The 15,368-nt window shown below is 40.1% G+C and overlaps 2 protein-coding genes and 1 pseudogene across 2 annotated transcripts; 2 read left to right on the forward strand and 1 right to left on the reverse strand.

Annotated features, from left to right (window-relative positions):
• The first annotated feature begins 2,149 nt into the window (after positions 1-2,149).
• On the forward strand, positions 2,150-5,874 carry LOC142537724 (uncharacterized). Its single transcript, XM_075643219.1, has 6 exons — positions 2,150-3,275; positions 3,534-3,874; positions 4,103-4,424; positions 4,486-4,814; positions 5,150-5,440; positions 5,722-5,874. Exons 1-6 carry the CDS (start codon positions 2,150-2,152, stop codon positions 5,872-5,874), a joined length of 2,562 nt encoding a protein of 853 aa, XP_075499334.1.
• Positions 5,875-6,049: 175 nt separating this feature from the next.
• LOC142537725 (uncharacterized) lies at positions 6,050-6,637 on the forward strand. The gene has a single exon (XM_075643220.1). The coding sequence runs from the start codon at positions 6,050-6,052 to the stop codon at positions 6,635-6,637; it is 588 nt and encodes a 195-aa protein (XP_075499335.1).
• A 2,605-nt stretch (positions 6,638-9,242) lies between these two features.
• Positions 9,243-15,139, reverse strand: LOC142532621 (transcriptional adapter ADA2b-like; annotated as a pseudogene).
• Positions 15,140-15,368: the final 229 nt, after the last annotated feature.

The following is a 15,368-nucleotide window of genomic DNA, read 5'->3' on the forward strand; positions in this document are numbered from 1 at the left end:
CTTAGCATCAATTATACGGTAAGTGGGCTGTTTTAAATGCTTATAAATTCGGTTTTATGCATATGTGATTTTCGGTTTTTGGTTTAAAAATACGGTCGAGTACCGTCGTTTTGTCTATGCGTTTTTACGAAAATTTTGGTACGTTTTGTGGACACCGTGAGGATTCCCTGAAAATGGGTGGAATTCCAACATATGGCCCTTAATGGTGGGATAGAACCGTTTTATGGCCTCGCCCCCTTAGAGGATTAAAACTTAGGGACTGACGTCAGTAAACCGTGAAAGGTGAAAAATCGCAGTGTTGTTATGTTACGAATACGATGTTACGGTTATGAAAAGCATGTTATATGTATATGTATGTTTCGAAAATGTTATTAAATTGGTTATGCTGTGTTCAATATCCCCCATTTACTAAGTATTCCCAAATACTCACCCCCCTTACTCTCCCCTCCCAGATAAGTCCGAGGAACAGGTTGAGGACGAAGAGTCTGAACAGTTTTGGGGCTGGTGAATCACAAGATTAGTAATAGGTTTTATTTCGACTTTTATGATTTAATGAATTGTAAGACGCTTCCGCATTTATTTCTGTCGTTTAGTGATTTTGGTTGTAAAAGACAATGTTTCCTTTGGATTGAAATTGTGATATATAAACTGGTTCGATTTATACTGTGCTACGAAAGGCTTGTTGTTTCGATTGTGTGATTGTTAAACAACGCCGGTGTCAATCCCGAGTTTCGGGGCGTGACATTTAAGTGGTATCAGAGCCGCCATGTTCATAATCCGAGTGGGAAAAATCGATTTTCAAAAAAAAAAATCGTCGGTGGAATTTTAACTCGAGGCCGATGCTATCCCCTCCGAAACGGCCCAACGAACGAGACTCACCACACTAAAGTCGTGAGATAGGGGCTGAAATCGCGAAATTCCTCCGTTTAAGCCTCCGAAACGTCGTTTTTGCCGTTTTAGGAAATATTCGTAGACCCTATAACTTCTCGTATGAAATTCCGAATTCGATTCCGTCAATTGTTCTGGAATCCTCTCGACATATGCTTCGAACCCATATGTCAAATTCCAAACTTTCCATTTTTGGAAAAAAAATATATATTTATTTAAATTTCGAAAATTTCATATATATTGCATATTCTCACTTGTTATATACTGCCTAATTCGAATTCTGAGCATTTCCATTTTTTGATTTCAGGAAATAGCTCCATCTACCCCTATGCGACCCCACACCCGTGCCCAAGCTGCCATTCGTCTGAAGGAGCTTGCCCTTCACTATCAGTCCCGTCAGATTCGGCGACTTAGAGCCAGATTGAGTGGGAGGAGGAGTGAGGTCGAAACCTTAGCCACTGAGAAAGAGGAGATTCAGGTCCGCCTTAACCAATCGATCTATCAGGGTGAGTTAGTGAGAGGTGATAACATGGACCTAAGGGATATCATAGAGCAGTGCAAGTATCAGCATGGGAAGCTGCGAGAGGATACGGAGCGTTGTCGCAAGGAGCTGGAGGACGAGAAACAGCAGAATGCCAAAGGTAAGAGGAGGCTGGAAAATTCGTGTGAGGCCATGAACAGCCTCGCATATGTAAACCAGCGTCTGACCCAACAGCTGGAAGCTCTAAAGGACCAACTCAAACAGAAGAAACAGTATCATCTTCAGTATCAGCAGCATTGGAACTATGAGATGGAAGTGGCTGAGGCAGAGATTCAGGGACTTAAGGCTCAGGTGACACAGCTCACAGAAGAGAACGCCCAGCTCACCCACATAGTGGAGATACTGCAAGAGGAAGAGCCAGAGGAGGAGCCGGAAGGAGAGGAGCCAATAGAGATCGATGAGCCTATAGCTGCCATAGGAGATGGAGAGATAGATGATTAGAGTTTCTTAGTGACCTTTCCTTATTACTAGGAGTTTATCTTTCCATTGTTGCTATTTTATTTCAGTCAGTATGATTTATTTCCATTCAGTACGCTTTGTTCATTCAGTTGTTTCTTTACACTCAAAAAATTAATAAAATTATGATTATTTATTAATCTCAGTCGTTCATTTATGTTCAAGTTATGTTTACTTATTAACTTCAGTTGTTCCAGCATAACTCATTTATCCAATCTTGTCGTTATGCACGTCAAATTCTTAGAAGCGTTTAACTTGTAGGAAATGGCCGGTAGACCACCAAGACAGAACCGCAACCCGCGTTATGGTAATACCGACCGTGAATGCGGACAAGAGAATGGGCAGGGAAATGGACCCCCGCCTGCAGTCAACTTAAGCCGAGCTAATCTCATGGCCATAGCCACTATAGTGGCGATAACACTGCAAGGGTTGGAAAACCCGAATGCCAATCAACCTCCACCACCACCACCTAATGGAATCAAATTTCATTACGAGTCCCTCCGTAAGAACAGGTGTCTGACATTCAGAGGGGACGCCGATCCTGAAGTTGGCCAGAGTTGGCTAAAGAGTATCGAGACTCAGTTGAGGCTACAGGAAGTTCCCGATGCGCTCAAGGTTGACGTGATCGTGCCCTTCTTGGAAGACAAGGCAGCCAAATGGTGGGAAGCAGTCTCGCCAGCCATGACCTCTGCTGGACCAATCACATGGCGAATCTTCCGGGAAACATTTCTGAAACAGTACTACCCGGCAGAAGTCAGATTGCAGAAGTTAAGTGAGTTTGAGAATCTCACTCAAGCTCCAAATATGTCAGTAGTGGAGTATACATCTCAGTTTAACGCCCTTGGGTCTTATGCTCCGACAATTATGGCAGACGAAGTTTTGAAATTGCACCGTTTCAAGAAGGGGTTGAACAGCAGGATCCAATCAGCTCTAGCAGTCTACCAACCTGCGAATTTCTCAGACTTGATGGGCGCAGCTATCCGAGCTGAAACTGATATCCAGCGAAGAGAGAAGGAATTTAAAAACAAAAGGCCTATGAGTAGTCAATCTTTGCATAACGGTCAGACCTTCAAGAGGCCTAACCAGTCTGGTGGACCATCAAAAGGGCCTTCGCCTAACTCAAGTTATCAAGATATTAAGCCTTGCCCAACTTGTCACTTACGACACCTGGGAGAATGCCGAAGAAATAGTGGAGTATGCTTCGGATGTGGGAAAGCGGGGCACCGAATTGCCGAATGTCCTACTGCCGCCAACCAAGTAGCCGGGCCCAACAAAGGAACTGGGCCAAATACAGGAGCTAACCCCAACAAGCCAAAGGAAGGCAAGCCTAACGCCAGGGTCTTTGCTATGACTCAAGAAGAGGCCGACGACGCCAATGAAGTCGTGTCAGGTACCATCCTAATTCAGAAAGTGCCTGCTTATGCGTTATTTGATTGTGGTGCTACGCATTCCTTTATGTCTAAGAGATTTGCTAAGAAGCTAGGACGTAAGCCCGATAAGCTAACTGAACCTTTCCGAATAGCCACACCTACTAGTATAGCCATTGAAACTGACGAGATCTACAGAGATTGTAAAATCAGTATTAGTGATCAAACTTTTAGCGCCGACTTGATACAGTTGATCATGGTCGATTTCGACGTAATCTTAGGAATGGATTGGTTAGCAAGAAACAATGCGATAGTAGATTGTAAAGGGAAGAGAGTCACACTCCGAACCCCAGATCAGGAAGAAGTCGTGTATCATGGCAAGTCCAAGGAACGAAAGTCACTGCTTTCCGCAACTCAAGCTTGGAGAGCCATGAAATCCGGAGAAGACATCTACCTAGCAATGGTCAGTGAAATAAAAGAGGAAGCCGAGCTGAAACTGGAGGACATCCCTATAGTAAGAGAGTTCCCAGATGTTTTTCCAGAAGAACTCTCGGGGAAGGTCCCAGACCGCGAAGTGGAGTTCGAGATCAATCTTGTTCCCGGTGCGACCCCAATCTCTAAGGCACCTTACAGAATGGCACCAGCCGAACTCAAGGAGCTAAAAGAAAAACTCCAAGAATTGCTAGATAAAAGGCAAATTCGACCGAGTGTGTCCCCCTGGGGAGCTCCAGTACTCTTCGTGAAAAAGAAGGACGGGAGTATGAGATTGTGCATCGACTACAGAGAATTGAACAAGATCACAATCAAGAACAGGTACCCTCTACCTCGAATAGACGATCTGTTTGATCAGCTTAAGGGAGCCGCCGTCTTTTATAAACTGAACCTGAGGACAGGTTACCATCAGTTGAAGTTCAGGGCTGAAGATATCCCTAAAACAGCTTTTCGAACCAGATATGGGCATTATGAATTTACAGTGATGCCGTTTGGTCTGAAAAACGCACCGGCAGCATTCATGGATCTGATGAATAGAGTGTTCAAGCCATTCCTGGATCAGTTCATAGTGGTGTTCATCGACGACATTCTCGTCTATTCCCCTGATGAGACCAGCCACGAAAAGCACCTTCACATTGCTCTGCAAACTTTGAGAGAGAATAAGCTGTATGCTAAGTTCAGTAAAGTGTGAATCCTGGCTAAAGAGTGTGTCCTTCCTAGGGCATGTAATTTCGAAAGCAGGAGTGTCAGTGGATCCAAAGAAAGTACAAGCAATCACAGAATGGCCAAGACCGAAGAACGCCGCCGATATCAAAAGCTTTCTTGGATTGGCAGGCTACTATCGGAAGTTTGTCGAAGGGTTCTCCACAATAGCCGTACCACTGACGAAGCTCACTCAGAAGAATTCTAAGTTCATCTGGGATGAAAATTGTGAGAAGAGTTTCCAGACATTGAAAGGGAAACTCGCATCCACACCAGTGTTAATATTGCCTGCAGAGAATAAGGACTTTACCATCTACAGTGACGCATCTAAGGAAGGTTTAGGATGCGTGCTCATGCAGGAAGGAAGGGTGATCGCCTACGCATCAAGGCAGTTGAAACCGCACGAACAGAACTACCCTACTCATGATCTGGAACTAGCAGCGGTTGTCTTCGCCTTAAAGATTTGGAGGCACTACCTCTATGGTGCTAAATGTGAAATCTTCACAGACCATCAGAGCCTCAAGTACTTGTTCACCCAAAAGGAACTGAATATGAGGCAACCGCGATGGATCGAACTTCTGAAGGACTACGACTTGACCATAAGCTACCATCCGGGTAAAGCAAACAAAGTGACTGATGCGCTAAGTCGGAAGGGCCCAGGCAAGGTGACTCTAGCTTCCCCTCGGCCCAGCCATGTCTGCAGGAGACCGTCAAGTTAAACCAAGATCGAGACCCGGCACTGACTAAACTCAAGGAGCAAGTTAGAGAAGGGAAATCTCAGGATCATCAGAGTGATGACAAGGGAATCTTGTGGATGAAAAGAAGACTGTGTGTGCCCGACAGTGACAACCTTCGCCAAGAGATAATGGCAAAGGCACACAAGTCAAAATTCTCAGTCCATCCAGGCAGTACGAAAATGTACAGGGACCTCAAGAATAATTTCTGGTGGAATGGCATGAAAAGAGATGTAGCTGAATTCGTCTCCAGATGTCAGGTATGTCAGCAGGTCAAAGCAGAACACCAGCGGCCCGGAGGATTACTGCAACCTCTGGAAATTCCCGAGTGGAAATGGGAGCATATTTCCATGGACTTTGTGGTAGGATTGCCAAAATCTAGGCAAAGCCACGACGGTATATGGGTGATCGTGGACAGACTCACAAAGACGGCACACTTCCTACCCGTCCGCATGAATTACAATCTCGACAAGTTGGCTTCACTGTACATGGACAACATCGTGAGACTGCATGGAGTGCCAGTGAGCATTCTATCCGATAGAGATCCGAGGTTCGTCTCGCGTTTTTGGAAGAGCTTTCAGGAGGCCATGGGAACGAAAATGACCCTAAGTACCGCCTATCATCCTCAAACAGATGGGCAAACGGAGAGAACCATCCAAACCTTAGAAGATATGCTGCGAGCATGCGCTCTTGAATTCAGTAGCAACTGGAGCACTCATCTACCCTTAATCGAGTTTGCTTACAACAACAGCTATCACAGCAGCATCGGAATGGCTCCATACGAAGCTCTATATGGCAGGAAATTTTGATCACCGCTTTATTGGGACGAAGTGGGCGAAAAAGCCTTGGTGGGACCCGAGCTAGTACAGATGACAGTGGACAAATTTAAGATCGTTCGAGAAAAACTCAAAGCAGCTCAAGACCGACAGAAAAGCTGGGCAGATCTTAAAAGAAGGCATGTAGAGTTCAATGTGGGCGAGAAGGCTTATGTGAAAGTCTCGCCTATGAGAGGAGTTGTCAGATTCAGTAAAGCCAGGAAGCTGAACCCTCGATATGTTGTACCCTTTGAAATCTTGGAAAAAATGGGCACGCTAGCATGCAGGCTGGCACTGCCACCAAACATGTCTAGAATCCACAATGTGTTCCATGTGTCTCAGCTGAGAAGGTACATTCCAGACCCAAGTCACGTTTTAGAAGTAGAACCACTCTTGACCGAAGGAAACTTGGGAGAAGGACTGAAATACGAAGAAGTTCCTATCAGAATCGTGGACACCAAGGAACAAGTCCTCAGACGACGCATCATTCCCTACGTCAAAGTGCAGTGGTCTAACCATATTGAGCGAGAAGCAACTTGGGAAGTGGAAGAGAAAATGCGAAAGGATTATCCCTACCTATTTGGAGACCAAGCCAACTCCAGTTTCGTGGACGAAACTTCTCATAAGGAGGGAGGGATGTGAGAACCGGATTTTTTCTCATTTATATATTTGTTTGCAAGGAGATTGTGTAGAAGATTTTTATTGTGATTGTATGGAATAAGAATTTCACATGGGGAAATTATAATTGAGGAATCTTTATGGCCAATACTATAATTCCTACAATAAGGCATACACATTTCGAGATGTGCAAGGGAATTACAAGGTTGAGATATCCTCAAGATCCAAGTGAGTAAGGCATGATATGGTGATCAAGATTTCGAAATCTTCACTATCAACCTTGTATAGATTTTGAGTAGTTGCTTGCATGCCAAATAAAAAGGAAGCAAATCATCTATCCATGCACCAGGGAATCAATGAAGCTTGACCAAATATCCAGCACTTAAATTCGAAATATTGAGGGGCAAGGGATTAAGGAATGAGCCCCACGAAATTGGAAGAAAAATCAGTAACAATGGCAAGGAGATTAGGGTAAAAAATTGTGAGATTTATGTCAATCTTGAGCATGATTTTAGTGCCAAAATTAGATCCATCTCCCTCACCTATAAATACCACACCATCTCTACTCATTCTCCACCCCAAATTTTCGAAACCCTTGCTGAATAATTTCGAGTTCCAGCAGCCTCCCCATTGCCGAAACTCTGCCCAAATATCGTCACAACTTTAGCCTAAAATCGAAGCCGAAGCACCGTCCGAGCAAGAACGAGGAACGATCCACGTCGAGAAGCCAAGCACCTACGTTTCTTAGCATCAATTATACGGTAAGTGGGCTGTTTTAAATGCTTATAAATTCGGTTTTATGCATATGTGATTTTCGGTTTTTGGTTTAAAAATACGGTCGAGTACCGTCGTTTTGTCTATGCGTTTTTACGAAAATTTTGGTACGTTTTGTGGACACTGTGAGGATTCCTTGAAAATGGGTGGAATTCCAACATATGGCCCTTAACGGTGGGATAGAACCATTTTATGATCTCGCCCCCTTAGAGAATTAAAACTTAGGGACTGACGTCAGTAAACCGTGAAAGGTGAAAAATCGCAGTGTTGTTATGTTACGAATACGATGTTACAGTTATGAAAAGCATGCTGTATGTATATGTATGTTTCGAAAATGTTATTAAATTGGTTATGCTGTGTTCAATATCCCCCATTTACTGAGTATTCCCAAATACTCACCCCCCTTACTCTCCCCTCCCAGATAAGTCCGAGGAACAGGTTGAGGACGAAGAGTCCGAACAGTTTTGGGGCTGGTGAATCACAAGATTAGTAATAGGTTTTATTTCGACTTTTATGATTTAATGAATTGTAAGACGCTTCCGCATTTATTTCTGTCGTTTAGTGATTTTGATTGTAAAAGACAATGTTTCCTTTGGATTGAAATTGTGATATATAAACTGGTTCGGTTTATACTGTGCTACGAAAGGCTTGTTGTTTCGATTGTGTGATTGTTAAACAATGTCGGTGTCAATCCCGAGTTTCGGGGCGTGACAGTATAAGCAGAGCAGAGATGGGATACTTCAGTAGATCCACTATAGGCTGCAAAAGAGCGCAAATAGCACCAGTAATTACTGTCAAAGCATACGGCCCATATCTCCTCATGCTGTCTCAAAATTCTTCCATCAATGGTCCTTATGGACCCAAAGCAAATGCCTTTTAATGATCGTCAAAACCCATTAACAAAACTGCAAGTCCTAAAGGCATTGCTTCAAAGAACACGATTCTTGAATTCCCTTCTGAGGAAACTGCAGAAAGTTCATTTCTTTGGTGAATTTTGGACTTGAGAGAAGCAAGCTTAATGACGGTTCTGTCATTATGGTTTAATTTTCTCAGTTATTTGATTTACAAGTGATGGTAAAGTCGTAATGGGGTTGAATTTGGCTTTTGTTTGGATGATTCTTTGGGAATTTATAGTTGGATTGTGAAGATTCGAGTGTATGAAGTGGAGTTGAGGCCTCAAAAGTATTCATCTTCGTTTACTTCTTTCAAGATTAGTTGAGGTTTGGAAGTAGAGTATGTTGATAATTGGGTGGTGGTGGTGGTGGTGGTGGGGAGGTTTTAAACTTCGTTTTTCGCTTTCCTCATCTTCTAGCAACAAATGGGCCTATGATTTTGGAGTATGCATTTGTAGGACTTCAATTTCGTTTCACAATCTCTCTCTTAAAGTAGACCAATAAATATTATATACAATATGCGCAAAATATTATTGAGGTAGAACCGCAATGCTTCTACTGTTCTACATTAACCCTATAGTACAAAATGAACGACGGATCTTCAAGTTCTCAAAATTTTCTTCACTTTGCATAATATTATCAATGTTGATCTTGGAAATAAAGAGATATATATTGAGTTGTTGGATCTGCATATGCTAAGAGAATTTGAACATGAATTGCACAACAGCCTGATCTTGATACAGGATATCCATTAACAAGAAATATAAATTAAAATCCAATGAAATCTCACTCAGTCTCTCGTTTCAAATGCTACTCTAGTATTCACGTATGTAGCTAAATTACACATCATGTACATGTACAAGTGAACGTAACTTGTTACATACGAAATTCACCTTTGCATACCAAGCAAGAAATAGTGAGTCGTTTATAGAATAGAAGATTTGAACATACAATCTACGCCCTTCAAAAACATTGCCCATTGTTAATCTTTTTCACAAGGCAGTAGCATACATGACAAGATTTTATTGTCTGCGAGGATAGGTCATGCATATTAAGCTTCAAAAGTATCCTTCTTTCCATCCCTTAACTAAATCGATGGAAAAGGCAACCATGAATTTCTGGGAAGCCTCTTCTCCTACAGCCTGTAAAAGAACACAAATACAAATCCATGTTTTTCTCCCAATATGTTGGCTATACCTGCCATGGACAATCACATGATCCTAAAACATCATGAACTGGTGCATATTTGAGTGAGTAGCTGGAAATATCATTGCTGAACCAATCCCTTCTTCAAAAGCAGATCATATACTCTGTCTATTTTGGTTCGATCTATTTGGAAGAATGAGTAAGCATCGGATTTGTTGGATAAATTTCCGATCATAAATTGTATGGTCATATCCGACTGAAGTTTCAGAAAATCAGGTGGCGCTAACCTGATCTCACGGCACAGCTGTTTCTCCTGTCAATGGATAAAAATTATATGGTAAGAAGTCTGGGGTTAAACCCACAATGGACTGCAAGACTCTTGTTCAACTTTTTAGCCTTCTAACTCATATGTGACTTGCAGCCTTGTATTAATAACTCTGTAAAACCTACTACATGTCGCCATACTGTATAAGCAACAGCTAGTGGTGCAACTCAAATTTTAAAATCGAAAGTTAGTCCAAGCACCACCTCATGAACATTTAGTTTCATAAATACAAATGGGAAAAAATGGCTCTTTTTACTATTCAACAATCTCCTCCCAATAATTATTAAACTTGCAATTTATGGGAATCGAGCAAATGCTCTCTCTTTCACCAACTATCTAATCTAACAACAGCCATTGTACCAAAACCTGTAGTAGATAATGAAAATACAACTCCAATCCCTTAAATCGCTAACACCAACAACGCTTAATTCAATTCCAGTATGCAGTCTATAAAGGATAACAGGGATTGTCCCCCAACAATATTTCCAACTTCAAGATATTCATCAATCTTTTGAACCTAAACAGTCTAATAAAAATAAGCAACACTCCAGGCTAGCTCGATGACAAATTGCATTCCTATCACAGCAAAGAGAAGACTTACATATTCAGATAAACAATTTGCAGCAGAAAATGAAACGATATCCATATCAGTCTGTGTTGAGTTGGATTGACCGGCAGATGGTGTGTTCGAGTAGGTACCAAATGAATCTGAGGAAACAGGTACATTCAAACTTTCCTGGCTGCTTGGTCCAGCCTGATAACTTTCTTTCAGGCAAGCACCATCTTCAGCATTCCGCAGTTTTTGCTCAAGATATCTGTCAGCTTCAGCTGAAGAACGACATCCGGCAGCTCGTGCTTCCTGAATGCACATCTCCAAAAGTCAATTATACGTAATATATTCACTAATTCATAGGATCTATGAAAATTACAATATTTCAACTAAATTACCTATACAACTGATTAATTAATGATAGTCTATAATTGAAAAGCTTTTTTACCTATAATCCTTCCATTATTCTGAAGCACATTAAACTATGTCCAGCAAATGTGTCTAGTGTATTACTTGTAAAATCTTATCCTTCACACCACAATGAGATGGAAAATTATTAAATAAGTCTGGTGACTTTCATTTCAAATTATAGGGATATACCTTAAGTTCTTGAATTCGTTTCAGAATTCTGTACTCTGACACTACAGTTTTTAGAAGTTCTTCATGCTCCTCCTTGGAATGGAAACGCATGACGACATCATATTGCCGGCATAAATCCTTCTCTTCTTGAGATAATTCCTTATGAAATGGACTAGCATGGAGTATGTTCCTATCCAGAATGAAATGCTTCCTCCTTTTTCGCTCATCAAGTCTGCAAAGATTCATCTCAAGAATATTAAATACATAAACTCATTATAAGCAATTGATGAATTTTTTAACAGAAATAATAATGGAGATTGTGCAACATTGCAGCATAAAGAAACTGAAAAGTAATCTCTCAATGACTACGGTCTAGGGAGACACTAACCATATGAGGTAAGCCAAATTGGCGGCTTTCACTCATGCTGCTTGGGAAGGAGAGGCAAAAGTCGTTACACGCTTTGTATTTTGCGACATTAACATCTTAGTGAAACTAAATCGCAGGTTTGCCTACCATTCTTTTTCAGTTTATTTTTAAAATTGATAAGGAGTATAAATAGCCAAAAGCTCTTATAAATTAAGTCTGAGGAACAATACCGCTTTGAATATATACGAAGCACTCGCAGTTTCAACTCACGCTCCTCTTCAGTATCAGTTTCCTTGAATTCCATATCAGCCAACAATTGTTCCGCATCATTATCATATTCAGGATCAAATTCTTGTCTGTTTGCATTATAACCACATGGATCCGGTAAAGCTGGGGCCTCAATCTTTGCTGATTTTGGTTTGTTCCCACCAGAACTCCTCCCTGACATATGATCTGCGGGAACTTTTAAAATTAGAAAGAAAAACATTTTTTTCCATAAATCATTAAATTGGAACTAACAATCAAACTAAACCATGTCACTCACCCTCCATTTTTAAAAGATCACTCTGATCCTTGATGTGGGCCATGTTGGATGCCTTAACTTTAGCTCCAGCAAGATTTTCTATTTTAATAGTTTCAAATTAACTACCAATGAGAAGAAGATAATTGTCCAGTGGTTGCCAACTAAAACATAATTCTAATTACCTGCCATGGAGATGCAAGGTAAACGAACTGAAGGACCGCTTTTGTATGAATCTTCAACTCTAAAATCGGATACATAGATTATTAGAAGTGCTTGAGAAAGTGGTGAATATACTTGACTCTCAAGGGAGAGAACAAAGGTTCCTCCTTTAGCTGAAGTTCCCCTGGCAAAGGAATCCAAGTACATTATCACTTAGACCATATTGTTAGAAAAGCATCTCAAATTAAGAATGACATCATGCAAGGGAAATATTATTAAGTTACGGCCACCAAGAGGGGTCCTAAACACAATGGAAGGAACTACTGAGTTCTCCCAAAAGTAGTGAATAAACTTCCTAACACAAGTAACATTCACTTCCTTAAAACATCACATTACTAATTATCATACTTTCCATCATTTAAAAATTACATGTAAAAGTTAACCAAATAATGCAATTTACACAACGGTCTACTTAACCTTCTCCTATCACACAAATTTTCAAGCTTTTACCAAATTGCATTCAAACAAATCCACTAAGTAGGTTCCGAAAGGAATATAAGGCCAATTTCATGCATGCAAATATTTTAAACCCAAGAAAGTAGTCAAAAAGTCATCCCTTTGGTGATATGAGAAAGATTATAAAGAAACCAGCCCCTGTCCATGAGTCATGACCTATATTGCTCAAACACAAGCAAATTATGCAGTATTTCAAGATTTATCGTTATACAATTTCCTATCCTAATAGTTAAATGTACGAGTGATGGACTAAAAACGTGACTAATTTTGATACTAGAAAGATAACAAGAAGAAAAGGAGTAGAAAAGTAGAGGACTACTCATAACACCAACCTTTTTTATCATCAAGATGCCCTTTAGCCATAGCAAGGAGTTCATTTCTATTTTTACCCACTACATGTTTCATGTCCTGAGGAAACAGATGTTTATCTTGTAGCACTGTTCGAAGGAGAAAACATTCTTAGAAGCAACTTAATTATGTAAGAAATTATACCGGTATAGGAAAGTGAGGAGAGTTTAGATAAGCATGTCTTTGTTCCAACATGCTCTGCAACTTCTGCCCAGTTACACATGCCATACATTTCAGATCCCTGCTTAAGGAACATTTAATGAAGCAAAAAACAAAGCTAAGATTTTCAAGAAAAAAGCGAGACTCCACAGATCAAGGTTCTGATAAACACTCAAAAGAGGTTACAGATCACCTCCAAAAGTAGCATTTCTTCATCAGCATTCCATTCTGGACATATGAGAGGAAAGGATAATATGTCCTGTTAAAATTACACTTCGAAGACCATCAGCAATGTGGGCAGGTACATCACTCAGCAGTAACAAACAAAACATATGGAAAAGAAACAACGGATAGAGAAAAACAAAAGAATATTCATACAGAAAAAAATTCAGAAACAGAATTGATTTAAGATATATTACGCTCTTCTCATGTTATGTTGTAAGCAGAAACTTTAAAACGACACAGTAAATATGCGCCTACCACTCTATCACCATTAGCACATTGAAATTCAAACTACTTACAAAATAGAGTTAATAAAAACATATATGACAAAAGTAAGTAGAATCCTTTGTGTTAAAAATAGAAATATTTTCAGATAAGGAACTCACCATAACCCGATAGCGATGACCACTTTTGTGTGGATGAACCTCAGTTCCTACTGAGAAACACTCAATGCACAGGTCAAAATCAGAACATACACCACATTTTATGCAAATTCTCCCAGTAATATCTTTGTTGCAATAGTTACAATGGTATAAAGCCCTTTTTCCTTCACCTATACCCTGACCTGAGCATTCAATTAAAAGCAGGATATAAACCAGTTTAATGTATTGCATGTAATATAACATGAATTATATAAAATATCACACAAAACAAAACAAAGCCTAACTCCAAAGTCATCTTATATACTTTCTAGTTGTCAACCCAAAATGCGTAGGTTGTGGATTCCTATAAGATAATTAATTGGAAAAAAAATTAAGTGTCACTTAGCATAGCAAATCATTAACTGCGTGATAAAGCCAAGAAAGGATGCTAGAAGTGAAAGACATAAGACCAATAAATGACCACGAGAACCATTTCACTCCACTCTCTTTTTAACATATTACACTCAAAGATAGCCATGGTGCTCTATTCAATGAGAAACATACATACTAAAGAAGATAAATCAACCTGCAGCAAGTGATTCTATGTTTTCACAACTTGAAGCGCTCTTTTTTCTCCTTGATCTGCAAAAAAAACATCGACTATTTGAAGAAACGGAGAGAAGTATACTGATGTACATAAAAGAAAAGGAATAGTGATAGAAAAACATGAAGACACAGTTCCACTTAATCTATTGGAAAGAGGATAAACCTCATTTGCATCACATAATGCAGAAAAGCAGCAGCGATATAAACTAGTTAGACGACAGCACGTCTCATTTAATTTTGTGCAAAACAAAATATTCTTGACAATGCTTCAAACTTCAAAACACGAAAATTTACATAACCATAGCCCAATATTAAAAAATAAATTTGGTCGTATGTGGCATTGCACAAAGGACCATTCATTTATCTTACAATCAATAATACAAATAGGAAGGAAAAGACAACGACGCACAAAACCACAATAACATCGTCAAATAAACTACGTCCTCGTATAACTCAAACAAACAATAAAACAGCACAGCTAACTGTAATGCCATACAGTTAGCCATAAATCTTAGTACAAGATAAAATACCAAAGATATTGATGCACCCATTAGCATACGCAATATGCAAGATGATACAAAAAAAACAAAAAACAAAATCCCACCTTTGACTAGGATCTTCTTCAGAATGAAAATTTCCACGAGAACGACCCATCGAAAGGATCGAGCAAACAAATTTTATACCGTGAAACGAAACTCTTAAGCGTACGTAATTGACCCAAAAATATACCAGGTCTTCATTTGAGCTCAATCATTTCAACAGAAAGCACAAGAATTAAGTTTGTAGTGCAACTAAGAAGATTCGGATATCTCTCATGAACCCTAAATTCCAGTCAGAACTGAAAAGATTCATGAAAAACCCCATATTTTGACTTCAAAAATTGGGTAATCTTTTCGGTAGCCGTAATGTGAGGAAATGTCCTGACATTTGCCTCTTCAAAGATTTTCTATGCGCTTTCCGTTATCCACTTTGCACGAAAACGCGAATCATACCATATCCAACGAAAACACCCATCGTAAAAGGGGGGTCAAAATGCGACACGGTCCGTCAATCCGACACGATTCAACACGAAAAAAATCAAGTTCGGGTTGGGGTTTTTCGGGTTTGGGTTGGATGGATTCGGGTTGGGTCGCGGGTTGACCCGCGAACTTTTTTTTTTTTGAAAATACTACCTATATTTTTATATATTGTATGTTTGAACAAAATTTACTGTATATTTATATAAT

This window comes from Primulina tabacum, chromosome 2, assembly GCF_025594145.1.
Source record: "Primulina tabacum isolate GXHZ01 chromosome 2, ASM2559414v2, whole genome shotgun sequence".
Classification (NCBI taxonomy): Eukaryota; Viridiplantae; Streptophyta; class Magnoliopsida; order Lamiales; family Gesneriaceae; genus Primulina; species Primulina tabacum.

What these genes read in the sequence shown, in the direction of transcription:
- LOC142537724 (XM_075643219.1), top strand. Translation starts at nt 2,150, where the DNA reads ATGGCCGGTAGACCACCAAGACAGAACCGCAACCCGCGTTATGGTAAT. An exon ending in GTGCGACCCCAATCTCTAAG is followed by an intron (nt 3,875 to 4,102) that starts GCACCTTACAGA and finishes CTGTTTGATCAG; the next exon opens with CTTAAGGGAGCCGCCGTCTT. An exon ending in AATTCGTCTCCAGATGTCAG is followed by an intron (nt 5,441 to 5,721) that starts GTATGTCAGCAG and finishes TCTATCCGATAG; the next exon opens with AGATCCGAGGTTCGTCTCGC.
- LOC142537725 (XM_075643220.1), top strand. Translation starts at nt 6,050, where the DNA reads ATGACAGTGGACAAATTTAAGATCGTTCGAGAAAAACTCAAAGCAGCT.